Source organism: Gracilinanus agilis, chromosome 5 (genome assembly GCF_016433145.1).
Source record: "Gracilinanus agilis isolate LMUSP501 chromosome 5, AgileGrace, whole genome shotgun sequence".
NCBI classification, from domain to species: domain Eukaryota; kingdom Metazoa; phylum Chordata; class Mammalia; order Didelphimorphia; family Didelphidae; genus Gracilinanus; species Gracilinanus agilis.
In genome coordinates, this window is record NC_058134.1 from 170,093,959 (window position 1) to 170,121,866 (window position 27,908).

The following is a 27,908-nucleotide window of genomic DNA, read 5'->3' on the forward strand; positions in this document are numbered from 1 at the left end:
AAAAAATATGTAGGATGGGGGCCTACCAGTACCAGATCTTAAACTGTACTACATAGCAGTGATCATCAAAACAATATGGTAGTGGCTAAGAGATAGAAGGGAGGATCAATGCAATAGACTAGGGGTAAATGATCTCAGCAAGCTACTGTTCAATAAACCCAAAGATCCCAGCTTTTGGAACAGAACTCACTATTTGAAAAAAAACTGCTGGGAAAATTGGAAAACAGTATGGGAAAAATTAGGTTTAGGTAAACATCTTTTACACTATACCAAGATAAATTCAAAATAGGTAAATGGCTTAAATATAAAGAGTGAAATCATAATTTAGGTGGACATAGAATAGTATAACTGTCAGATCTATGGGAAAAGAAGGGATTTAAGACCAAGCAAGAAACAGAGAACATTATAAAATGTAAAATGATTGATTCCGATTATATTAAATTTAAAAAGGTTTGTACAACTAAGATCAATGCAACCAAAATTAAAAGGGAAGCAACAAACTGGAGGAAAAATTTATAACAAAATTATCTGACAAAGATCTAATTTCCCAACTATATAAGGAATTAAATCAAATATACAAGAAATCAAATCATTCCCCAACTGATAAAAGATCAAAGGATATGAATAGACAGTTTTCAGATGAAGAAATCAAAACTATCAACAATCACATAAAAAAAGTGTTCTAAATCCTTCCTGATTAGAGAAATGCAAATCAAAACAGTTCTGAGATACCACCTCACACCTAGAATTTGGCCAATATGATAGTAAAGGAAAATGATAAATGTTGGAGGGGATGTAGCAAAATTGAGACACTAACATAAAACTAAATGCATTACTGGTGGAGTTGTGAATTGATCCAACCATTCTGAAAGGCAATTTGGAATTATGCCCAAAGGGCAAGAATCTTTGATTCAGCAATACCACTACTAGGTTTTAACTCCCAAGAGGTAATAATGAAAATGTTGCTCTATGTCTTTTTTATTCATATAGACCCTTTCCCCCTTCCCTCTGTTTTTGACATCTTTAGAGTATATGTCTAGCAGTGGTATCAACAATTTAGTGATGTAGGGAAGGAAGTATAGTTCCAAATAGCTTTTCTGAATTGTTAGGCCATTTCTCAGCATGACCAAAAGTGAATACATTTTAAGTGGAGCTATCCTGCCCCATCCTCTCCAACAATTGCCATTTTCATATTTTGTCATCCTTGCTAATCTAATTTATTTGAAGTGTAAGCCTTTTTTTTTTCTCAAATTTGAATTTTTTCTTAAATTTTCTTAAATTTGAATTTCATTTATTATTAGTGATTTGGAGCAATTTTTCATTTGGTTTCTTTATTTGAAAGCTCTTTATTCATATCTTTTGACTACTTATTGAAGAATGACTTTACATATTTAATAGTATTAGCTAACTATGTATTTTGGATATTAAACTTTTATCAGAGAAATTTGCCACAAGGATAATTTCCCCCAGAAACTGTTTCCCATTGAATTCTAACTTCATTGATTATACATGGTTCTTGAGTTGTGCCATGAAGGAAGCTAGGAAATCTAAGAAGAAGTCATGGTGATGAGGAAATGCATTCCAGGCTATTGTGGGGACAGCCTATACAGAGGAACAGAGTTAGAAGATAGAATATCATGTCTAGGGAGCAGCAAGTAGACTAGTTTGATCAGAATATAAAATACATAAAGAATTCAAAGAAGTATTGGAAGATAGATTTCAAGATTTAAGTGCCATGCACAAGAGTTTATTTTATCCTCTATTTGCCTCAGGTTCCTCATCTGAAAAATGGTATAATAATAGTACCTACTTCCCATAGTTCCACTAGTAAGCACTGTATAAATGTTATTGTTATTGTTATTATTATTAGTAGTAGTAGTAGTAGTAGTAGTAGTAGTAGTAGTAGTAGTAGTAGTAGTAGTAGTAGTAGTAGTAGTTAGTAGTAGTAGTAGTAGTAGTTAGTAGTAGTAGTAGCAGTAGCATTGTTACCCTTATCTTAGGTATGGTCAGACCTAACTTTTAGGAATATCTATTTAGCAGCTCTATTGAGGATTGATTGAAGATAGGAGAGACTTAAGACCAGAAAGTCAATTAGGAGGCTATTGCAAATTTTTGTATATTTTACAATATACAACAATACAAAATATTGTAACAAGAAATATGTGATAAGGTTTAGAACTAGAACAGTAGCCTGGTGAATGGAGAAAAAGAAAGAGAGAAAGTGAAGAATCAAAGATTAGTTCAAGCTTTTGTGAAAGGGAATATTTGGATTGTTGAAAGATTTATGCAATTTCCAAATTTAATCCAGCTGGTACTCTTACTTCTTATTCAATTTTGAGGACAGCTTGATGAACTAGCTCAGTTTTTCCAGCTGCGTGCCATAGTCTCTAGTGATGGGCAAACTTTTTAAAGGGGGGGGGGCAGAGGAAAGGAAATGTTCAACTGTCAGTCTGTTTCTAAGGCAAGTCTTTCGAAGTTTCATTGTACTTTATCCTCATTGTATTCATCAGATTAGGAATGATGTCCCACTGATGGATAGAACATTTCAGGGTGCTGTAGTTTGCCCATCACTGGCAGCTTTTATTATCCTTTTTTTTTTTTTTAAACCCTTACCTTCCATCTTAGAATCAATACTGCATATTGGTTCCAAGGCTGAAGAGCAGTAAGGACTAGTCAATGGGAGCTAAGTGACTTACTCAAGAGTCACATAGCTGAGAAGTGTCTGAGGTCAGATTTGAACACAGGACATACCTGCCCCTTAGCCATTTCTTATTCTTTGTAAATTCATAGATCTTATTTGAGTGGCTGTAGATCTTGTTAAGGAGGTTATATCATATTCTGGGCATTGATGAAGTCAGCACAATGTCATCCATAAATATGGTCATCTGAAGGACCTCATCATCTATAGGTATTTCTTTTCCAAAGGGTTACTGCTCAAAACAATCTTTTTGATGTTGTTGAATGCCTTTGATAGTCATCTGTTTCTCTATTTTATGCCTTGTTAAATAATGATAAGCAAATATATTAATAAACTCACATTTATACAGATAATAAATCAGCAGAGATAATAGAAACACTGTCTCATCTTTTCCATTTTCTATTTGTTGTCATTTGCTTTCATACACATACTTGGGATAATCTAATTTAGTGGAATAATACTTGTTGTCTAAGCTGCTATTGCCTTTCCTTAGCTGCCATGTCTTTCTATTTTGCAAAAGGGTCAAGTATTTAATGTCCTAGATGGATTAAAGTAAAGATCAAAGTCAAGCCCAGAGTAGAAAAATAAGTATAAGATGAAGAGAAGAGAATTATAACTTCATTAAATTGTTCTCTGACTTTTGCTGGCCATTTTAAATGGAAGTGTTGCTCTCTCTTCATCTACTTATCTAAAGAAATTTTGAAGATTGATTAGAGATCTATAAAGTGCTTTGAATTCCTCAGAAAAAGGCATTAAAGAGAACAGAAGGAAAGTGTACAAGGGGAAAGGGAGACTTGTTAATATGTGATTTGAATGAAGTTGATGACTTTATCTTGGAAATAGGAATCAAATATAAATCTCTTTCCAATGGTGATTCTATATCACCATGCCATTGGTTTTTTCTCTATTACACTTCATATTTACTAATTATCTTCCAAGCTTTCTTCAAATACTGACTTAATGATACTGCAGAAAAATGCCTGAAATTTACTAGTCCCTACATCATTAAGCAAAAGTCTAGGTTTATCTTTGTACTGCATATCTCTATTAGAGGTTCTGCTGAGTTGTGTGAGTATGAATTCATGAACACATATACACAGAGTCAAGAATGTTTGGAAATATTATAGACTTTGATTATTTTTTTTTTTTTGCCTTTTTTTCCCCTCAGGGGACATTTAAACTGGCTTCAGCTAGATCGCAGAGTGTTGGAACATGACTTCCCCAAAAAATCAGGACCTGTTGTTTTGTACTTCTGTGTCAGGTATGTAGAGAGTATTCACATTGCTGCATATTGCTGGAAAGCTGAGCATGCTAACCATAAAGGAATAATAAAGTTTCTTGGTTCATAAGAGAATATTCATCTAGTAAATACTACATCTATTATGTATGTCTATACCCATATACATGATGTACACCTTTATCTTTCTGTTAATGCCAGGGCAAGGGGATGGGGATGGTATTAATATATTATATTATATTATGTAAATGAACTTAATGATTTTTTGAATTTCAGTGCAATCATGGAAATACAAACTAAGTCTATAACCCTTTCTCATTATAAGGTAGAGCATAATACTGGGAATGTAGATTAAACAACTAAAAATAATAGTCATGATTTTATTCCCAAACACGTTAAACCCTACTAATTCTATTATAGTTATCATATTCACTTGAATCATAGAGAACTCTAGAACCTATACTAAATAATGCTAATGTTTCTCATATCATATGTCCCCACATTGCCTTCTCTGAACCTTTGTGCTCCCCAAAAAAGAATATTTCTTTCCTTGCTATAACTGACTGATTTATCCTGTGGTGATAGGGGAAAAAAATGCCTGACAAAATATCAGAAACAATTGGAACTGTGTACTTCATTAACCTTTTGACAAATGTTTATTGTGTAGCTGCAAAGAACTTTATTATGCATGATTAGTTAACCTTTGCAACAAACCCTTTAAAATTGGACAGAATTATCACCTCCATTTTACAGAAAGCTTTGTGGTGTCAGGGAGAGGTCGAGTAAGTAAATCAGTCACAGAGTCAAAATCAGAACTCTCAGGTCCAACATCTCTTGTTTTTGGCTTAGCTCAATGATCCATTCATTGCCTCTTTCTACTTACAAATAATGTGGAGTGATTATGGAGACTTTCACATTTGAGAGTCTCTTTCTTTAAATGCTCCAAATGCTTGTTGAATTCAAATGCACAATAATTTCCAACCTCTACATTTTCTCAGCTCTTTTAAAACATGTTAACAGAGGTTCAAATAATGGAAACAAATAATTAGCATAATAATTCCCAACAGGAAAAAATACAATTCAGAAATCCAAAGGGATGCAATTTTGGTCCCAACCAGCCTGACAATTCCAAAAGTGCACTAAATGGTCTTGAATCTAAAGAATATATCACATAATAGATTTGTTTTACAAGGTGCAGTATGTATCCTTTACCTCAGCTGCTAAGGTACATTCAAACTAACAGTTAATGTCTTTATGATTTGTTTAACAGCTGCTTACATTTCAGAACTAATCTTAACCATTTCCATCGCTGATAGGAAGGATTTCAATATTATAATCCTCTCAATGGTGCCTATCCTTTCTCAAATTAATGGAGAGGTAGCCATGTAATGCAGAAGGAGAGAAATTCTCCTGGGAGAATTCAATCATCAGGTGACTTCAGTCAAAGTACATACAGACTTCAAATTTAGGCAATTCATTACCTGTGGAGAGAATGATAATACTTAGCATTTATTGAACCCCATCCACCATCTGCAAAATACTCCACAGATATTAACCAGGAAAAATGATAACATTTTTGTTGTTGCATATAGAGACTCTTCTCCACACCCTTCCTTTATCCCCCAAGGGTCTGTTATCAACTAGGAGCTGGAGACTAATGGCTTGTGGGAGGTTTGAGGTTCTCTAAGATTGGTAGTGTAAATGTTTATCCCTGAGGCCATGCTAACTACCAGGAGCTGACTTCTCACTGGAAAACCAGACCATCCCAGAAGAAAGTGTGAAAGTAAAATAGCAGGCTAACAATTTTGGAATAACTAGAGGTCAGAATTTTGCAACTCTTTTCCATTGGCAGACTCTACTGATCCCGTAATATATTCCCTATAGCGACAGTGAAGAGCAGAGCACCAGCCCATTATTGGTTCTGAAAAGACAGTTCAGAGTACATGTTTAGGGAAACTAGGACAATAGTATGAATATTCTGTCCACTAATCCCACTCCCTACATCTTTACTTGAACCATGGTCTATCCATTCATTCATTTCAACCTGTGGGATTGATTTTTTTTTAAACTTAAGTATAGATTTTTATATGTAGCCACTATTAACTTCATCTTAGTCATTTTATCCTATCATTCTGGCATGTTGAAATAAGCCTTTTTAGATTCTGACTCTGCCTCCCAGTGTCATCCAAGCTTTGTGTCATTTTCAGATTTAATAGGCAGCACATCTACCCATTCATTTAAGGTAATGATAAAAAATATTGACCAGTCTAGGGCCAAGGCATACTCCACTAGAGATCTTCCTCCCTGCTGGCATGCCAATTAATTATTATTATTTCATTTTGGAAAGATTCCCCAGCAAAATTGGTATGTTTTTCTAACACTGACTACATACCATATTCTTTATCTAGGGACAGGCATAATGCATTATCTTCATGAAGATTCCAGATGTTGGAGACTGTTTAAAACTCAGAAAAAAATTTTCTCTCCAAGCAAGATCTTTCCCAGTGTATGCCACCTGACCTTCCTTATCAGAAAAGTTGATGGAATCCATTCTATTTAACCCAAATATCTAAAGCCTCAGCCTAGCCATCCATTAAACATGTATATCTTAAAAGCAGTTTCACTCTAGAGAGTCTTGTAAAGTCATTTCTGCATTGGTTTAAAGAGATATATATCTATATAACAGACCCAGGCTCTGATCAGGTGGTGAGTGGCTTTTCCTTTGACTTAGTGAGAAGGGAAAATTAAATCACCCTCATAAAAGAGGAAAGTGGAAAAGATCAAATGCCTTAAGCCAAGCTTTCGAAGCTTATAGAATATAAATATTCCCACATGTTCTATATTGGATACCATCCCAGGATGGCTTTTTATTTGGCATATGTATGCTCTTTCACCAAAATATATTCTCATGACATGTTTGAGAGATGGAATAGAATTTTCATGCCTCTTCAACAGATTAGGAAGCTAAGATGCCAAAAGGTTAAGTAACTTGAGCAGTGGAATGAGTCAGTAAAAACCTGAAATTCAAACTCTCTTTCCAGTCTTCAAAACCAGGTTATGCTTTTCCAACCATGGTACCTTCTCAGGATATCCAAAGCCAGTGACCACTATTGAGTTTCTTTACCAGTAGAATGAATGGATTGAAACAGAACTCAAGTTCCGTCCAGACCTAAATTTATTCGTCCATGAAAAAGGGTGTCTAGAATATCAGTTTTTCTTTGACTTTTCCAAGTTTAGAACTCTAGGTATACTTTATAAATTCTAGACTTTAGATTCTAAATCTAGAATCTAGATTTTCATTAACTTTTCTAGGTGCCTTTTCTTTAGACTCCTTGCCTCAAGAGTCTCCCCACACCAATTCCACATAGCTGTTAAAATGATATTCCAAAAGCACAAGCCTGACCTGCCACTTCCCTGCTCAAATATTTGCTTCCAGTGACTTCTTCTTGCTCCTAGGATAAAATACAGGCTTTGGAGTCGGGTTTGGGATGAATTCACAGTTTAGTTCCAGCATAATTATCCAGGTTTATTATATATTATTGCCCTTCATGTAAGTCCACTTTCCAAACCAACTGGCCTATTTATTGTTCCTTGTCCATGATACTCCATTTCCTGTCTCTCAGCTTTTGCCAAGGCTTTTCTCCAAGCACAAATACATCCTCCTCTCATTTTTTCCTCTTAGGATCTCTGGCTTCTTTTAATAGTCAACTTATTTGCTACCCTCTACATGAAGTCTTTAGGGCAGCTAGGTAGGTGGTACTATGGACAGAGAGGCCAGGAGTCAGTAGGACCCAAGTTCAAATTTGACCTGAGTTACTAGCTATGTTATCCTGCACAAGTCACTTAACCTGGTTTGACTCAGTTTCCTCATCTATAAAATGAGCTGGAAAAGGAAATGGCAAACCACCCTAGTATCTTTGCAAGAAAAAAAAAAAAGTGAGATCAATAAGTCAGACAAGACTGAACAACAAGAAGAACATATGAGGTCTTTGCTCATTTCCCAACTGTTTATGTCTATTATGTCTACTCCCACCTCTACACACACACACACACACACACACACACACACACACACACACACACACTACCCTTTTGTATTTACCAAACACACACATAAACACATGTGTTTTTCCCCTATGGAATGAAATCTCCTTGAAGACAAGGATTGATTTGGTTTTTATTTGTAACCTTAGTTACTAATAAAATGCCTGGCATATAGCAAGTATATATTTAATGCTAATTGATTGACCTCAAAAGGTTCCAATACCTCAGATTATTGGTAAAATAAAAATTTTTCCCCAAACTCCATATGGTGATTATTACTTCAAAAGAGACATGAGATTCATTAATGGAAAGTGACCCATAAAAGCTTATCACCAGCTGTGCTTTTTATGAAGAGTGGCTGAGGAAAGTAAGTTTCAGGTCAAGGAATCAAGACCCTAGAGCTTTAATTCTAACTCTGATCCTGATTTTCTCCCTGGTAACCTAAAGCTCATTTAGAAAATTAGTATCTTTGATTTCAAAATGGGGATAAAGAAACAACCAAAGCAAGTTTTAAGTGGAAAGGCTTGAGGCATTATCATCTTATCCTCCAGATGGAAGTGAGAGTCTCTTTAATAATGTTACTAGAAGGGAAGAATCCAGTGCCATAGCAAGGGGGAGAGAAATACTGTGAAAAGCTGAGGGGGAAATAAAATATATAAAATATTCATTTTCTAACCCAAGGATAATAGGTCATTCGGAAATTTGCTATTTTATGCAAACTAGGAAATTTACTAACTCTAAGATGCTAGTTCACTAGGGCTCAGTTTTTTATATGTACAAATAAGTAACTTGGGGCTTCTCAATATTGAGAACCTATTGAGAGCTTATTACACAAAGCACTGGCCACACCTAGAAAGTAAAAAACAGACCCTGCCCTTAAGAAGCTTACTTTCTAATGAGATATGCATCACTAGTTATACAGAAGGTCCTCTGAAAAGAGAAGGCATTAGCATTTTGGGAGACTAGTGAAGACTTCTCTTCCCCCAAGGAAGTGAGAAAGAAAGTGAGATCTGAGTCAAGTCTTGAAGGCAGGAAATGAGATAGAGAAGGGTCAGAGTGTTAGGAGTTCAGCCTTTGAGTTCAAAGAAGTACAAGTATAGCTGGATTATAAAGACAAGGGTAGGAAGGTCAAAGGGTCTGGGAATCAGAAGACTAAAAAGGTAGGAAGGGGACAAGTTATGAAAAGCTTCAAATGTAAGGTTTATATTTGATACTAGAGGTATAGTGAGCCCCTAGAACAGAGAATAATGTGATCTTACTTATACTGAAGCAATATAGGAAGGTGATCACACCTATACTTTAGCAAAACAGTAAGGTGGATAGAGTCAGTAGTTGTATGAGCTTGATCAAGTCACTTCTTTTTGCCTCATTCCCTCAACTATTAAGTGGCAATAATATAGCACCTACTTTGTAGGATTCTTCTAAGGATCAAATGAAATGATAATTGTAAAGTGTATATGCATGCTATAAATGCAAACTCGTATTGTTATTTTTGTTATTGCTATTTAAAATGCCCTTGCAACTGAGTGGAAGATGTCTTAGAAAGGAGAAAGGCATGAGACATGAAGATAGATTGTTGTCGTTGTTGGTTCAGTCATTCTCAGTAGTATCTGATTCCTCATGATCCCACTTGGGTTTTTCTTGGCAAAGAGACTGAATGGGGTTTACCATTTCCTTCTTCAATGAAAACCAGGCAAGAGGTAAAAGAAATGGAAGGCCTAACCTAGGGTGGTGACTGTGTTAGTGGACAGAAGGGAGTGTTTATGATCATTATTCTGAAGGTAAGAACCACAAGATCTGACGATAAATTAAATATGTTGGATGAGAGAGTGAGGAATCAAGGATAGCAATGCATTTGCAAGCTTGAGTTATTGGGGCAATTGTGATGCCCTTCATAGAAATAGTGAAGTTGAAAAGATGGGATGGTTTGGATGAAGGATAATGAGTTCTGTTTTAGACATTGAATATGAGATGTTTACAGAGCTTCTCTTTCAAAATGCCTAAAGCATAGTTGGTTTAATAAATGATTTAACTCTGCAGAGACCCTAGGTCTGGACATATAAATCTAGAACCATCTGCATAAATATAAACTGAAATCATAGGAACTATTGAAATACCACGTGAAATAGGATAAAGTAAAATGAGAACTACTAGAAAAGAGTCTAAGGGGAAAACTCCATGGTTAGGGAATATGACATACATAAAGAACCAGCAAAAGAGGGGGCAGCTGGGTAGCTCAGTGGATTGAGAGTCAGGCCTAGAGATGGGAAGTCTTAGGTTCAAATCCGGCCTCAGACACTTCCCCGCTGTGTGACCTTGGGCAAGTCACTTGACCCCCATTGTCTACCCTTACCACTCTTCCACCAAGGAACTAATACACAGAAGTTAAGGGTTTAAAAAAAATATTAAAAAAAAAAAAAAAAAAAAAAAGAACCAGCAAAAGAAACTGAGAAAGAATAGTCAGACAGATAGGGAGAACCATGACTGAGCAGTGTCATGAAAACCTACAAAGAAGAAAGTATCCCCAAGGATGTGATCTGCAGTGTCAAATGCTATAGAAAGCTCAAAAAGAATAAGGACTGAGAAAAGGCTATTAATTTTGGAAAGGAAGAGATCTCTGGTCATTTTGAAGACAGCACTTTCAGGTGAAGAATGGGGCTATGGAGGACAGGGATATTCTTCTTTATGTTGCTCATGAACATCATAGGATTCTAGATTTAAAACTGGAAGAAATTTTAGGAGTCATTTAGTCTAAACCCATCATTCTGTTCATTCAGATACTGAATCTCAAGAAAATATAGGACCTTGCCGAGGTTAGAGCAGCTAGGGGACACATTGATTATAGCATGGGGGCTAGAGTCATAAAGACTTGAGTTCATATGTGGTCTCTGACACTTACTAGCTATATGACCCTGGGCAAATCACTTAAGCCTATTTGTTTCCTCATCTGAAAAATTAGCTGGAGAAGGAAATGTCAAACTACTCTTAATACCTCTGCCACAAGTTATACATGACTGAAATAACTGAACAGCAACAAATGGTAAGGTTATCTTGTCCCAAGGACCTGTCTTTGGCCTAGGTCCTCTGATTCCAAAGCCAGCACACTGTGGGGCTTCCCAACAATGTGTAAGAATAAAACAGGAGACTTGATGTCAGAAAAAAAGTCAATGGAATGGAATGAGATTTTCTAAAGGTAGTACAAATTATCCAGAAACCTGTTCCATTTGGGGCTCTGGCACCCAAATTAGATCATTTTATCTGCCAACAAGAAACAATAGTTAGGCTTTTCCTCTCCATACTCTTTCATTTCCTACTATTATCAAAATGAGACAAAGCACATAGACAGAAGGACCAGAGAGAGGGCTGCTTTAGAGATGTTAGATATGTCCAAACAAGTAAGCGATTTCTTATCCCATCCTTTACTTGTTTGCACATGCCATCCTCCTCCTTTACCTCTTCCTCTCCATTACTTTTACTTTGTATCCATGCATAAATTCACAAAACCAAGAGAATGTCAGAAAGATAATACAGAATATATTAAGAGTTAACAGAATGGCTAGTGAACATCTTAAAAAGGAAGAGCTGATCTTTTTTTCCCCTCTACTATTGCTTTAAAAAAAACAAGAAGAACTTTCTGCTTTCCTCTACATTCTGTCCTTTTCAGTCTTTCCTTTTGATAAGTACCTAGACTATTCAACTAAACTAAATAGTATTCAAGTATCCATCTTTATTTGGTGCTCTGTTGGAGATGGGGCAAAACTATATAGTCAGTATTAATAATTACAATTAGCGCTGTCTAATCTTCAAGTCTTCTTTTACAATATTTCATTAATGTGTGTTAGGCAAGCATAATTATTGTGATTTTCAAAATGAAAAAACTGAGGCACAAAGAAACAAAATGACTTGCGTATGAGCATATAACTAATTACTGGCTGAGACGAAAACTTAAATCTGAATTTTAATGCTCTGCTCTTTCTACTTTATTACATACTTTCCCTTTTGATTTTTAAAATTAAATCTATTTTCATTGAATAATGAGCATTTACTTAAGTCCTTACCATGTGCCATATGGTGTAGGTGTAGGATTGTTGGATTTGGTGACATAGAAATTGAGTTAAATTCCTAAATTTACTACTTATTACATAGTGTGACCTTGAGCAAGTCACTTAATCTCTCTGGGGTTGTTTTCCTTATCTGTAAATAAGAGTATTGGAGGAGGTAAACTCTAAAGTTTCTTCATTCTATATATCTTGGTGTTCCTGAAAAGTTTTTTTGATTGTATTATTTTAAAATCTTGAATGGACCTGTGATTTTATTGATGTAGAAAAACTACCTCCACCAGTGCAGATATGAAACTGTTTTTACAACTTACAGCCTTATAAGATACCTGGAATACTGTGAGATTAAGTCGCTGGCCTAAAGTGACATAGTATTTATCAGAGGCAGGACTTAACCCAGGTCTTTCCAACTCTGACTCCAACTCCCTATCTACTGTATACACTGCCTTTCCCTGGAATACTTGAAAGAAAGAGAAAGAAAGCAAGGAAGAATGAAAGGGATGAGGAAGAGGAAGGAGGGAAGAATGGAAGGAAGGAAAAAAGGAAAGAGGGAGGGAAGGAAGGACTTATTCCTTTATGGAGATTAGAATCTAGTTCAGGACATCAAATATATATATATATATATAGGAAAACATTTGAGCATCATATAAACAACTACAAGAATAATATGGAAAAAATTAGAGCTTAAGTAGAAGTTAGAGTCTGAATTCCACTTCTGTCTTCAGTCTCACCTCTCTACTATAAAACTGCCCATTGTAGGAGATCAGTAACTATTCTTTAAATGAAGATGGATCACCTTTTAAACCTAAGGGTTTATAAGAAGACACACAACAATGGAAGGTACAAAAATCTCATAGTAAATAATGTACAGCTGTTGGTATATGACACAAATTACACAGATAAATGACACTTGTTTTTCATTACTGTTCTGGCAACTCAGGGGTGACAGCAATGTTATAGAATTGATTGACATCATTCAAGAAGTTCATGGGCCCAAATTCTAAGAATCTGGCCAAAAGAAAATGGACCTGGAATCTGTCTAATTAACTAAAGGAGTCCATGGGAATTTTTCAGTTCAAATTCAGGATAATTTCTAGAGCTTTGAGTTCCATTCTTTTTAACTAGTTAGTCTAACTTAGTACCACTGTACCTCTAACAATGAACCTAGGGAATCAGGAAAATTAGTTAGAGACTACTCTAAATCTCTTTAAATGTACCTTTTCAGAAATAATGACCTAAAGTAAACAATTAAAGAAAATAGAGAAGCAGGAAAACTTTATTTAAAAGAGTAGGATTTCTTTTTTTTAAACTGTTACCTTTCATCTTGGAGTCAATACTGTGTATTGGTCCCAAGGCAGAAGAGTGTTAAGGGTAGGCAATGGGGGTCAAGTGACTTTCCCAGGGTCACACAGCTGGGAAGTGTCTGAGGTCAAATTTGAACCTAGGACCTCCTGTCTCTAGGCCTGGCTTTCAATCCACTGAGCTACCCAGCTACCCCCTAAAAGAGTAGGATTTTTATAGTCATTTTTGTGAAAGACTCGCGTTTTTCTCTTGTGACCGATATGATAATATCGACTGTTAATTAGAATAGCAGCAATTGCACATATTCTGAAGTGGGGCTACTTACTATGACATATTGCATATTAATTTGACCCAAATGTATGTTTTCAGTTAATATTTAGTAACACTGAAATTTTAAATAGTTTAGTTGTTCAACTGGAAAAACTAATTCAGATATCTCTTCCAGATCTCATCTCTATCCTCATCATGGCTTTCTGTCCTTCCCTCCATCACTCCCCCAACTCCCTTCTCCCTCATCTTTTTCTTTTTCTTCTTCCTCTTTCCTCCCTTCTCCTCACCTCACCTCTCCTTCCCATCATTTGCCACAAAGCTTATAGTCAAAACGAACTATTTCCATTTCTTACAAAGTAAACTATTCGCTGGCATACTTAATCAACCCTTGAAATATAGATTCAGTGGATTACAAGTAACAAAGTATGTTGACAAGTATGGTGGAGGAGGAAGGATAAGAGGAAAGGAGTTGTGGTATCTTTAGCTGCATGGTCTCAACTGCCAGTATTAAACCTCAGCAGTGTTAAACCCATTCTAGCAATTTCTGCCTCCTCCTGGAAGAATAAGAAAATATCAATTCCCCACACTTCAGAGCATCCTGTTTTAAGTGCTGAAATACTCTGCTTTGAAAATGATCATGTACCTTCTCTGTACATCATGGGGAGAGGGCAGATCTGTCTTCCAGGCAAATGAATTTGGGTCCATGGCTATATATCTCTGGCAGTTTAGGTAGCTTGTTCCCAAAGAAAATTTATCAATCTAAAAAGTCAGTAACTTCTAATTCAGAAAGCACTGAAATTCTGTTCTACTAAACAAGCCAAAGGACCCTACTCAGACTTATCTGGTGAAGGCATTGATTCCTACATGAATCTTTCATTTCCTTTGATTTACTATGGGAATAGATATTTTCTTTATGAATTAGTTGAATCTTCAGTGCATTTCATTGGAAGAATAAGAAAATGATGCAACACTGCCACCTAATGCTGAAAAGAAGAATATTTTAAGAGAGTTAAATCAAAAATCTTGAATGGAATATTCTGCCCATAATATCAATATTTTCCTTCCTCTTCCCCAAAGGATTCACCTCCTCAGTGCAGGAAATCCTTTTCTCCTCTAATGATTATAAATTGAGCTTTTGTGAGTTTAAGAAATGCAAGGTTTTTTTCTTCTCTTCTCTTCTCTTCTCTTCTCTTCTCTTCTCTTCTCTTCTCTTCTCTTCTCTTCTTTTTATTTTTTTGGACGCACCAGAGCCATAATATAGGTGGGAAGTTGTAGCACAGAAAGAATGTGAATTATTCAAGGTTATGCAGCCAGTGTGTGGCACTCTTATTACTCCGGATTTTCCAGTCTATTGATACAACAAAAGAAGATATAGAAAACAACTTTGGAGAACTCTGTCACCTAGAAGGTGATTTTTCTTGAATTCTTCTTCATTCTTTCATATTACACCATGACCTTGGTATTTCCAATGACTTGAAAGAATCAAGTGACTTGGAGTTGAAAAGCAATCTCAGAGGCAATCTATTGCAACCTGAACCTGATAAAGAATGCCTTTCATAATGTACCTCACAAGTGGTCATCCAACTTTTGCTTGAAAACTTCCAGTGAAAGGGAACCTACAGCCTCGTAAGGCAGCACATTTTACATTTAGATAGCTTAAGTATCTAAGTACTTTACATGTGTTATCTCTGTTGGATCTTTATAATCTTGTGAGGTAAGTGATATTATTATCATCATTTTATTGATGAGGAAGCTGAAGCTGAGGGAAGTTAAATGTCTTACTTGCCTTAGGTTACACAGCTTATAAGTACATAGGCAGGATTTTATCTTACTGTTCTCTGACTCCCACTCTAGCACTCTATCCATTGAGCTACCTAGCTACCTTGGCAATTAATTCCAACTTTATTGATATAATTGATTTAGCTATTCAACAGGTCCAGGAGGTGTCTGATAAGGAACAGCTTAGGTGATAAAGAAAGACTAGAGACTCTGGATTTCTGTCAGCTCATGGTTCTAGCTCCCAAGTGCCATTGAGTCACAGTTTAATAAATACAGAATTCAAACCCCATTTCACACAAAGGCACAGAGAAATTTCTACAGCTGCACAGAAATTACAGTTACAACTTAGACAGTACAAAGAGGCTTCTGAGTTTTCAAGGTGAAGATAAAAAACACAAGGCTAGAATACTAGCCACCTTATTATCAGTAAGCAAAGTCTGGGAATATTTTTCTAGGGAGGAAAGCCCCAGCTCGTTTTGAGGACTTGGGGGCTTGACTGTCTAAAAAACAGCTTTGAGCCCAAGTAGCTGCATTTCTGACCAAGGGAGAGAGTGTTAACCTCTTGACTGCTGATTTGCTAAGAACTTAAAGTTTTCCAATAAGACTATAATGCTTTTCTAATAAGAAAAGGTGTGGATCATAAAAGGGGTCAAAAGAGGAGTCTCAATGGCTCCCAACATAAATATGAGATGATCTGATTAAAATTTTTCACAATCAAGCATGAATTTATGTAATGGAAAAGCACTGGATTTGTAGGCAAAGGATCTGGTTTCAAATTCTAGCTCTACTACTTTCTACCTGAGATAGATTCCCTGGGATTTGTTTTCCTATCTACAAAATGACTACTAGATGATTTCTGAAGTCTCTTCTAGTTTCTAAATCTGTTTGTTGTTGAGTTCTTTTAGTCATGTCTGACTTTTCCATTTGGGGTTTCTAAATCTATGACGTAATGTAAAGGATCAGGAAATGTTTTCATTCTTAAAACAGGGACCCAAACGAATCAAATTCCCAAAATGGAGGCTACAGGAATATTTTTTTAAATAGGAGAGACTTTAGAGTGTTGTTGTTGTTTTTTTTTAATAACTTCTGGTTTTCATCAGAGCTCTAATGCCATAAATCCATATTCAACATGAGAAAAATAGGCATCAATAACTTGGCATTCCATTTCTGAAATATCATCCTTTCCTATCCATGGATGTCATAAAACCAGCTTTAGTAGTAATTGACTTTATGTAATAAAGTCGTGGAATCATTATACCAAAATAAACAACAAGAACAAAAATAACTCTCAAAGCATCATCTAGTAGGCTTTCTTAAAATTTCATTTATTAATTTATTTATTTTGAGTGTTTTCCCATGGTTACATGTTTCATGTTCTTTCCCTCCCCTCTTCCTCCCCCACTCCCAGAGCTGACAAGAAATCCCACTGGGTTATACATGTATCATTTTTCAAAACCCATTTCCATGTTATTCATATTTGTAATAGAGTAATCTTTTAATGCCAAAACCCCAATCATATTCCCAATGAACTATGTGATTCATCATATGTTTTTCTTCTGCATTTCTACTCCCATAGTTCTTTCTCTGGGTGTGGATAATGTTCTTTCTCTTAAGTTCCTCCAGATTGTCCTAGATCATTGCATTGCTACTAGTAGAAAAGTCTTTTACATTAAATTGTGCCACAATATATTAGTCTCTGTACAATATTCTCCTGGTTCTGTTCATTTCACTCTGCACTCTGTTTGTTCCTGGATAGAAACCCTCCAGTTCATCATTCCTTACAGAACAATAGTATTCCATCACCATCAGATACCACAATTTATTCAGCCATTCCCCTATCAATGGATGCCCTCTTATTTTCCAATTTTTTTCCAACACAGAGTGTGGCTATAAATATTTTTGTACAAGTATTTTTCCTTATTATCTCTTTGGAGTACAAACCCAGCAGTGATATGGCTGGATCAAAGGGCAAGCATTCTTTTAAAACCCTTTGCACCTAATTCCAAATTGCTATCCAGATTGGTTAGATTAATTCACAACTCCACTAAAAATGCATTAGTGTCCCAATTTTGCCACAACCCCTCCAACACTTATCACTTTCCTTTGTTGCCATATTGGCCAGTCTGCTAGGTGTGAGGTAGTACCTCAGTGTTGTTTTTATTTGCATTTCTCTAATCAAGTGGGATTTAGAACTTTTTTATGTGCTTATTGATAATTTTGATTTCTTCATGTGAAAACTGCCTATTCATGTCCCATGACCATTTGTTGATTGGGGAATGGCTTAATTTTTTTTGTAAATTTGACTTAGTTCCTTATATATTTAGGAAGGTAAACCATTGTCAGATATTTTTATTTTAAAAATTTCTCCCAGTTTGTTGCTTTCCTTCTAAATTTGGTTGCATTGGTTTTCTTTGTACAAAAACTTTTTAATTTGATATAATCAAAGTCATTCATTTTACATTTTTTAATGTTCTCTGTCTCTTGCTTGGGCTTAAATTCCTTCCTTTCCCACATATCTGACAGGTATACTATTCTATGTTCACCTAATTTATTTACGATTGCCCATTTTGAATTGATCTTGGTATAGGGTGTGAGGTATTGATGTAGACTTGATTTTTCCCATACAGTTTTCCAAGTTTCCGAGCAGTTTTTGTCAAACAGTGAGTTTTTGTCCCCAAAGCTGGAATTTTGGGGTTTATCAGACACCAGCTTGCTGAGATCATTTACTCCTAGTCTATTCCATTCCACCCTTCTGTCTCTTGGCCAGTACCATATTGTTTTTTGTAGTACAGTTTAAGATCTGGTACTGCTAACCTACCCTCCACATTTTTTTTTCATTATTTCCCTTGTTATTATTGACCTTTTGCTCTTCCAGATAAACTTTGCTATAATTTTTTCTAAGGCTATAAAAAAGTTTTATGGTTGTTTGATAATATGGCACTGAATAAGTAGATTAATTTGGGTAGATTGCCATTTTTATTATATTAGTTCATCCTACCCATGAGCAATTGATGTTTTTTCCAATTATTTAGATCTACTTTTAATTGTGTGAAGTGTTTTGTAGTTGTGATCATATAACTCCTGTGTTTGTCTTGGTAGGCAGATTGCTAAATATTTTATATTCTCTAGAGTGATTTTAAAGGGAGTTTCTCTTTCTAACTCCTGTTGCTGAGTTTTGTTAGAAATACATAGAAATGCTGATAATTTGTGTGGATTTATTTTGTACCCTGCAACTTTGCTAAAGTTGTTAATTATTTCCACTAACTTATTAGTTGATTTTCTAGGATTCTTAAACTATACCATTGTTTATAGTACCCTTTAGCAAAATGTAATTTCCATCCTTATCTTTTTAAATCAAATCAAATCAAATCAAATCAATTTCTACTTTAGCTTTGTCTGGTATCATGATTGCTACTCCTGCTTTTTTACTTTAGATGATGCCTAATAAATTCTGCTCCAGCCTTTTACCTTGAATCTGTGTGTGTCACCCTGCCTCAGATGTGTTTTTTGTAAACAACATATAGTAGAGTTCTGGTTTTTAATCTACTCTGCTATTTCTTTCCATTTAATGGGTGAGTTCATCCCATTCACATTCAGTGTTAAGATTATTAACTGTGTATTGCCCTCCATCATATCATCCCCTTTAGATCCGTCCTATTCCCTTTCTTTCTGTTCCTCCTTACCAATATTTTGCTTTCTGCCATCCCCTCACTTCCCCCTCCCTTCAATTAGTTCTCCCTTCCCTTGTCTAATTCCCCTTCTACTTCTCTGTAGGGTAAGAGAGAATTCTATACCTCACTGAGTATACTTGTTTCTCTTTCTCTGTGCCAGTTACAATGAGAGTAAAGTTTAAGCATTGCCTGTCACCACCCTTATCCTCCCCTCTCTATAATGATTTTTTATACCTCTTCATATTATATAATTTACCCCATTCTATGTCTCCCTTTCCTTATCTCTCAGTGCAACCTTCTCTTTCACCTCTTGATTTTTTTACATATCATTCATATATATTATTTCATATCATCACATTTACATACAGATCATATAATCTTATGTTATTATATACATCATATTCTAATCAGCTTACTTCCCCACCCTCTTTCTGAATAAATTCCTTCTATCTATTCTACTACTAAGAGTAATCATTCAGAATTACAAATATCCTCTTTCCATGTGGACATATAAATATTTTTACCTTAATAAGTCCCTTAAATTTTCTCTTTCTTATTTACCTTTTGGAGTTTCTCTTGTATCTCATGTTTGGACTTCATTTTTTTTTTTGTTTAGATCTGACTTATTCCTCAGGAATGCTTGGAAATCTTCTATCTTATTGAATGTTCATTTTTTTCCCCAAAAGAATATACTCAGTCTGGCTGAATAAGTGACTCTTGAGTTGTAAACCCAAATCTTTTGCCTTTCTGAATATCTATTCCATGCCTTTTGATCCTTTAATGTAGAAGCTGCTAAGTCCTGTGTGATCCTGACAGTAGCTCTATGGTATTTGAATGGTTTCTTTCTGTCTGCTTGAAATATTTTCTCCTTGGCTTGGTGGCTCTTGAATTTAGCTGTTACATTCCTGTAAGTTACCATTTGAGGATTTCTTTCTGGAGGTGATCTGTGAATTCTTTCAATTTCAATAATTATTATTTGAAAAGGTATAAAAAGATACATTTTACATGTCTATGTGGCTACATATTCTGCAAAGGAAATGGTTTAGTGAAAAGTAAATCCTGAAGCCAATGTGTAAAAATATTTTTTTTTTGCATGTGAATTTAAGTAATTTCAATGTCTTTCATCTTGGGAAAAATAAACTTTTGAGAATCATCTGTATTACATATGTGTATAAATTTAGTTGTCATATGGTACTTTATACATTAGTACCATAAAGTTGAGGAAATATTCTATCTTTCTCTGGTTATGTACAAATCGCAGCAATTCCCCCACACACACACATCACCTTTGTAAAAGAGACATAGTAGTGATTTTAAACAGAAAAATGGTACCTTATTCAACTTAAAAACTTTAAAAAGACATTCAATTAAACACAATCCTTTGAGAGCAGTGAAGACAAATGGATCTCTGCAGACTTCCTATTGACCTAGAAAAGCACAAATTAATATTATCTATGCTGTATTATATTTTTATTTATTTTGTTAAACATTTTACAATTACATTTTAATCTGGTTTAGTCCAGGAATTTGAGCTTATGATTTGGAGTATAAAGAATAAATAAATTCCTGACAACAAGGCAATTAGGAGGAAGAATGAAGAAAGAATGAAAGAAATAATTTGTTGATGCCCTACTTTTACAAATTAGTTGCACACCCATTGTCTCAGGTATCAGGAAACTCTGATGGACAGATGTGACTATACTTGAAATTATAATATAGTTTCTTCCTAAAGAGGCATATCATAAACACATTGAATCTTATAGTTTAAAGAAAGCACAATGGTCATAAAGTCCAATTACTTGCTAAGTAATCCCTACTACAACATCCCTAGAAAGTGCTTGTTCTGGCTGTATTTGAAGACTTTCAGTGATGGAGAACTCATTACATCCTGAGGCAGCCTGTTCTACTTTTGGATAGCTCAAATTGCTAGGAAATTGGATGTTTTTCCCTCTATCATTATGTTGAGTTGAAATATAACTCTTTGTAACTCTCATCCACTGTTTCTAGTTTTGCCTTCTGGAACTAAGCAAACTAATTTAAATTATTCTTTCCCATGACATTCCTTCAGATATAGAACCCTATCTCTATAAGTCTTTTCTACTGCTCTGACATCTTCCTCATGTCAAAGTTCAAGTCTCTTTACCATCCTAGATACTTTCCTTTAGACTAGTCCAACCTAGCAATGTCCTTCCTAAAATTCAGGAAATATTAATCGAATGGATATGAAAATAATCAATCAAAAATCTTTCCACATTTGTAAATATATGCACTGTGTTCCTCATTTAATGTCTTACTTTGGACTTTTTTGTTGTTTATTTTTGTTTCTGTAACTTCTGTTTCTTCATATTTATTGTTTTCTCTTTCAGGTTCTATATTGAAAGTATTTCATACCTAAAGGATAATGCCACCATTGAGCTATTCTTCTTGAATGCAAAATCTTGCATCTATAAGGTAAGAGATTTTTGTCAAGGCAGAGAGTTGTACATCTGAAACTTGAAAGCATCATTTAAGCTGAAAGTTTCCAAGATTTTTCATATGAAAGCTTATTGTATTCACCTATACATTTCTGTAAGTTAGAACAACAAAATATGAGATCTTAAAGCTATAGCTTCTGGATTTGGTTCCTTATGAAATTTCCTTGAATTTCTTTGATAGTGTCTGAACAATGGGAAGACAGTTCCTCATTATTTAACCCATAAAGCAGCCTGTTTGGAATAAATCAGTTTTATGGTATTTGAAGGAAATTAGGGAACTCAGTAGAACCCTAGTCAATAGTCAAACATGGAACCAGTAAAAATTTGAAGCAGCAGAAGCATCAGTTTAAAAAACAGAATCTATGTCTCTTCCTTCCCCTCTATATAAAACAAATGAAACATATAAGTGATTTGAGCACCAGACCAAAAGCCATTCAGGCTTATGAGGGCCCAGCTGTTCAGACGTTTTTCAGTTGTGCCTGACCCTCCATGGTCCCATTTGGAGTTTTCTTGGCAAAGATACTGGAGTGGTTGCCATTTCAAGCTCCATTTACAGAGGAACAAACTGAGATAAACAAGGTGAAGCAACTTTCCCATAGTCACACAGCTAAGAAGTATCTCAGACCAGATTTGAACTCATAAAAATGAATCTCCCTGATTCCAGACCAGCATTCTATCCACTACACCACCTAGCTGACCTTTATGAGGGCTTTGTAGAGGTCTAAATGATAAAAGGGGCAAAAGATAGAAAATATTAATTACTTTGGATTATGGAATATATTATACCAAAATAGTATTCATTTGGATGATTCTATTTTAAAATATAGATAATGGACAGATATTGATTACAAATTATACTTGTTAGAGCTCACAAATTTTGATAAAAGACACCTGAAAGAATGAGTCACAATTCATACTTTTTCTAATAAGCAGGGCTCTGTTTTAAATTGTAACAAAAAGGATGATATAGTAGTTTCCATGCCAAAAAAGACTCTAGTAAGATTTCAAAATACTGTAATCCTGACATTATAAACTTTAAAGAAATGTTGTTAGAATGATTCCAAGTAAAAAGAATAAATTTGTAAAAGAAATCTTATTACCAGGGTTCTTATTCTAGGTATGTGTACTTGGTGAAGCCAAAATACAATATCTCCACTTTATTAGAAGGTTTTTTTTAAAAGATTGGGTTAAAGCACTTTTAATTTCACATTCTTTTTATTATTATGCTCATAGGGAAAAAATTCAAATAAACTTCCTACATATGCAAAAAGTTGATATACTTGTACGATTTTACATGTAGTTCTTGTGTTAATAAGTATCAGAGGATACAAAGGGCCCAAATATACCATGAAGAGTTTTTTTAGTCTCTTTCTTTTCTTGCCTCCGACCCAAGTAATCCAGATACTTCTTGTCTGCTGCCACCCAGTAGGTTACTGGCAGCTCCACTTATAAGCACACAGAGCTCAAAAGGTAATCATTTATTTATAGATTAAAAAACACAAATAGAGTCCTTCTCTCCTCCAAGCATCTCTCCTAGATTTCTTCAAGTCCCAGCTAAAATCCTACCTTCAATAATGTAATGCCTTTCTCTATCCCTCTTCATGCTAGTGCATTTCCTCTGCTGATTATCTCCAGTTTCTCCTGTATATAGTTTGTTTTTATTATTATTTGTATGTTGCCTTCCCCATTCAACTGTGAATTCAAGAGCAGAGACTATCTTTTTTCTCTATAACCCTAGCACTTATCAAAGCATCTTGCACATAGTAGGTGTTTAATAAATAGTTATTGACTAAAGTGAAGCCTCATTCACTTACACTATCGAATAGGATGTGGCTTCAGCACGTGATTCCAATAATCAGTTTTCTGTGTCAGCCCTCTCTCCCATGGCTCTCCATCTGCCTTCCCAGTGCACTCTGCCTCCTAAAGTTCTTCTTATATCCCAGCATATGTCATTAGTCCCTTTTCCACACCAAAATCTTCTCCTCTTCATTAGCCTATGTAGATAACACAATATTTCACGATTCGGTGCTTTATATGTAAGGTAGAACTCTCTACTTGCTGTCTTCTTGCACGTTAAGCCAGCCGAAGCTCATGGGAGCTACCACTAGATGGCATCAACCTTTTCCTTTGCTTGGGAATCACCCATTCTGGGGAAGAATGTTCTGTGGTCTACAAGCCAGCAGAGTGAGTTTTTCTCTTAAAGGCAGCTCCAGAATTATTTAAAAGGATAAAAACATATAGCTGGGGAAGAAAACCACATTTTTCCTTACCAATTTGCAATACAGCTTATCTTACTTATAAAAATGTATAAAGCTGCCAAATGTGAAATACTTTGCTTGGGGAAATAATGGTTTTCCCTAATTGAAGTCTTCAAGCAGAGGCTGGAAGACCATTTGCAGAAATATTATAGACAATATTCCTGCTCCCCAGTAAGGTAAACTAGATGACCCCTGAGTTACTTTCCAACTCTGAAATTCTTGATTTATTAAATGCCTATATTCTCAGTTTCCCTAGAATGTTGTATGTAAATCACTTTTTTGCATTTAATTTTAAATTTTTTAATTTTAGTTTTAAATGCAGTAAATATCTTGCTAGTTTAAAGAATTCTAAGTAAAATGAGTAATAACCTCCTTCCTTCAGTACTTTAAAGATTTTTGATTTCTTTGAATATTCAGCTCCCTAGAATGGTGCCTGGTAAATAGAGATTTAATGCTGATTGATTGAATGCTCATCCATTGACATAAATTGTGAACCTCCCCTGTCCCTATCCTACAACTTTAGGAGACTGAAAACTAAAAGTTGTCTTTTCTAAAAATAGAGCACTCTCCTGACAACCCCAATCTGAACTTAGGATGGTCCTTGAACAACAGAGGTCAACTCTTGACCGCTACTCTAATGATTTCCAGCATAGAAATAACGAAAAAAAAAATTAAAACTTGCTTATATGAGATTTGCAAAGCATTTTACATATATTATCTTCTTTTGAGATAAGGTAAGATTGTTACTCTTCTTATCCCTTGAGGAAACTGAGGCTCACTTAATCAGAGAGATTAAGGGATTTACCCAGGGCCACACAGTGTAAAGAAGGATTTGAAATCAAGTCTTCTTGATGCCAGGATCCACATTCTATCCACTAATATTCTGGATGCTTCTAGGCATACCTGATAGAATTTGTCTTCCACTGACATGCACATCAGGGACCCAGGATTACCCCTATACCCCAACAAGGCATCACAATAGAACTTTAAGTGAGAGAATCACCTCCTCGTTTATCTTATTTGCAGATACATGTTTTCTTTCACATAAACCAGAAGATAACTGAATTTCATAGACTGTTTTAAGTGACAGACACACCTGCTTTTGCAAAACTTGATAAAGTGGTTTGGAGGAAACCTCTTCAGACCAAGGCTTTTTTGTTTCAGTAAATACAGATTTCAGAATAACAATAAGTAGGGTAGGTTGCATGAAAGAACTGTTTCAATTCTATTAGAAGCCCTTTTGTCACTTTTGTCATGAAAATATTCTGCAAACAACACATGATCACGCTAGAGTCTTTTGAAACAGAAGTTCTCTCTGTCTCTACTCTCTCTATATACACATACAATCCAGGTATCTGTGTATGTATGTGTATGTATGTGTGTGTGAATATATAAATTTACAACAATAAATCTTGCCAGTTAATAATTTTTTTTAATTTCTTTGATATCAACCATAACTATGATTTAAATTTTACTCAGTTCATAGATTTAGAATCAGTAGGGACTAATAGACCATCTAATTCACCCACACTTTCACACACATACATACATTTACTTACACACTCCTTTGAAAAACGAAGAAACTGAAACTCAAGATGATCCAACTTGCCCAAGTCACATAGGTAGTACAGAAAGCATCAGAGGTGAGATTTGAAGTCTGGTTATTTGACTCCAAAGCTAGTGTTCTTTCCATCACACCAGGTTGCTTTCAATCCAGTATTTTTGCCTTTTTGATGGGTATGGAGCCCAGTCCATATAAGTTCTGTGTGCAACCCTGGGGCAGAAGTCCTGGGGCATTTCTTTGGGCTACAATTTGCCTTCTCAGCTGACTGGAGGAAATAGCTATCAACTTCCACCAGAGGGCAGAGCTGCCAACAAATTGAATACACAAATGGAACAAATTCTACCAAGCAGTACTTAAAGGTATGAACACAAAATTGAGGCTCTAAGTAGAGGAATACTTTCTCATTAAAAAGTTACTTGGCATAATAAACACACATACACATACACACACAATGAATCCATTATTTATTACTAATAGTTTATTTTTATATTGTTTATATTATTTTAATTCAGAATTTTCTATTTATAGTATTTTATTAATAATTTGATATCATTTTATTAATCATAGATAAAAAATTTTTAATTTTATGTGATTTCATCATATTTGGAAGCTTCATTTCCAGTGTAGAAGCTGCTTCTTTCAGTATATGTCGTTATATATATGACATACTTCATAGAGTGCTAGATTTGGAGTCAAATCCTGCCTCTCACACAGATTAACTGTGTGACATTCTTTGGGCTACAATTAGTTTCCTCATCTATAAATTGAGTATATGGGACTAGACAGCTTCTATGGTCCCTTTAACTATAAATCTATGTTCCTATTACCTATTCTACAATTTATAGGCATAAAATTGCCTGGGGTATGGTGAGCTTTTGTGACTCATCCAACATCACGCAGAAGGTATATGCTAGTGGCAGTACTAGGACCCATATCAGCCTTGAAGTCAGGTCCTCTATATCCAGTCCACCATGACTTTTTCCTATTGTTTATTGTATATTCTTAAAAAGAAATTTTCCCTATGTAGATTATTGAGTTAGGGAAATAAGCCATTTCCTGACTCACTACTTACTGCTGAGTTTTGTGGTAGTCAAAGCACAGCACCAAGAGATTAACAGGATCAAAGCACCTCCAGTGGAAGGGAGCCCAAAGCTCATCTAGTCCTGCCCATACAAGAATAATCATTTCCTTTACAATGCCCTTGATAAGGAATCACCTAAAGCTCTTCACTTGATGCCTTCCCAACAATGAACTCACTGCTCACTGAAGCAGCCCATTCAGTGATATTTTTAAAGTTATTATCAAAGATGAATGACTGAAAAAGCAATGGACTTGTTATATGTTGAGAGCAAGAACTAACAAGTAGATGGCCTATATGCTGTGATGGTACTTATGTAAAATCAAGAGATCTAGAGGAACAGCCCAGGATATTGTGTAAAGAGTCCATGGAGAATTCAGAAGAAAGTTTTTCCTTTTATCTAGCTGAATTCTTCCTTTTTGCAGCTCCAATCCACTGTTCCTAGTTTAGAACAGATCCAATCCATATGACATTCCCTCCAAACACATAAAATATTTCAGAATAAGTGTTAATGTTGAATGTTGAAGGCTCATTTTTCTTAATCACCAAGGGGATTCCTCTTTACAAGTTTCCCATTGTTGATAAATAATACAATGCTTCAGTACTTTGATGGATTTGTGAGCTCATCAATATGGGAACTCACACCAATAGTGTAACTTGCAAACCCATAGTTTCTTTTTCATCCTATGTCACTTTTGTTCATTTCTTCCTAAGAATTTTCCATGCATTGTCTACCCAAAATTCTGAGCTGTTCTTCTAGGTCTCTAGCCTTTATATGGATATAATCTTAGTACATGGGCCATCCACCTGATAGTTCTCGCTCTTATGCATAACAGACATCTATTTTTTTCAGTCATTTATCTCTTTAATGATACTTTTTTAAATGTTATCTATTTCCAACAAATGCCAGTTACCCCAACAAAGTACATTCCCACAGAAGTTAATTTATCTATTGTTATCCGAAGAGATAGATGTATTCCTTAGTGTTACCTGAATGGTACTAACACATCCATTGCATTTCACTGGGATGTTATTTCCTTTAAATGGTGACTTCATTTACATTATTTTAATGAATGTATTTATCCTTTTGACTTATCTTTATTCCTTTGGCATTGCTTCATAAAAACATTCCTTTGTTTCTCAAATTCTTTTTCTTTGTACCTATAGTACAAGAATTTTACATTATATTTATATACCAAAGTTTTCATTCCCCATTCCTTGGGCACATACTTTCCCCAGATTTTTGTTATCATGAATAGTGCTACTATAAATACTTTTGCGTATATGGATCTTTTCTTATTGTCAGTAACCTCCTTGAAGCTTGGTTCTAGTAGCAGAAGCACCAGTTCACAAGGATATGAATGATAGAATAATTTCATCTGCATTTTTCCCAATTTTTTTCTGGAATGGTTGAACCAATTCACAGTTACCTCAGTAATGAAATTGTATGCCTCTCTTCCTATAGACTCTACAAC

At 35.1% G+C, this 27,908-nt stretch overlaps 1 protein-coding gene across 2 annotated transcripts in view; it reads left to right on the forward strand.

Moving 5' to 3' along the window:
* FRMD4A (FERM domain containing 4A) overlaps window positions 1–27,908 on the forward strand; it is a 365,617-nt gene that overhangs the window by 194,453 nt on the left and 143,256 nt on the right. For both annotated transcript variants that reach the window (XM_044677278.1, XM_044677277.1), the window contains exons 4-5: window positions 3,867–3,959; window positions 21,426–21,510. In XM_044677278.1, the coding sequence (XP_044533213.1) occupies window positions 3,867–3,959; window positions 21,426–21,510 (178 nt within the window). The remainder of the gene's footprint in view (window positions 1–3,866; window positions 3,960–21,425; window positions 21,511–27,908) is intronic.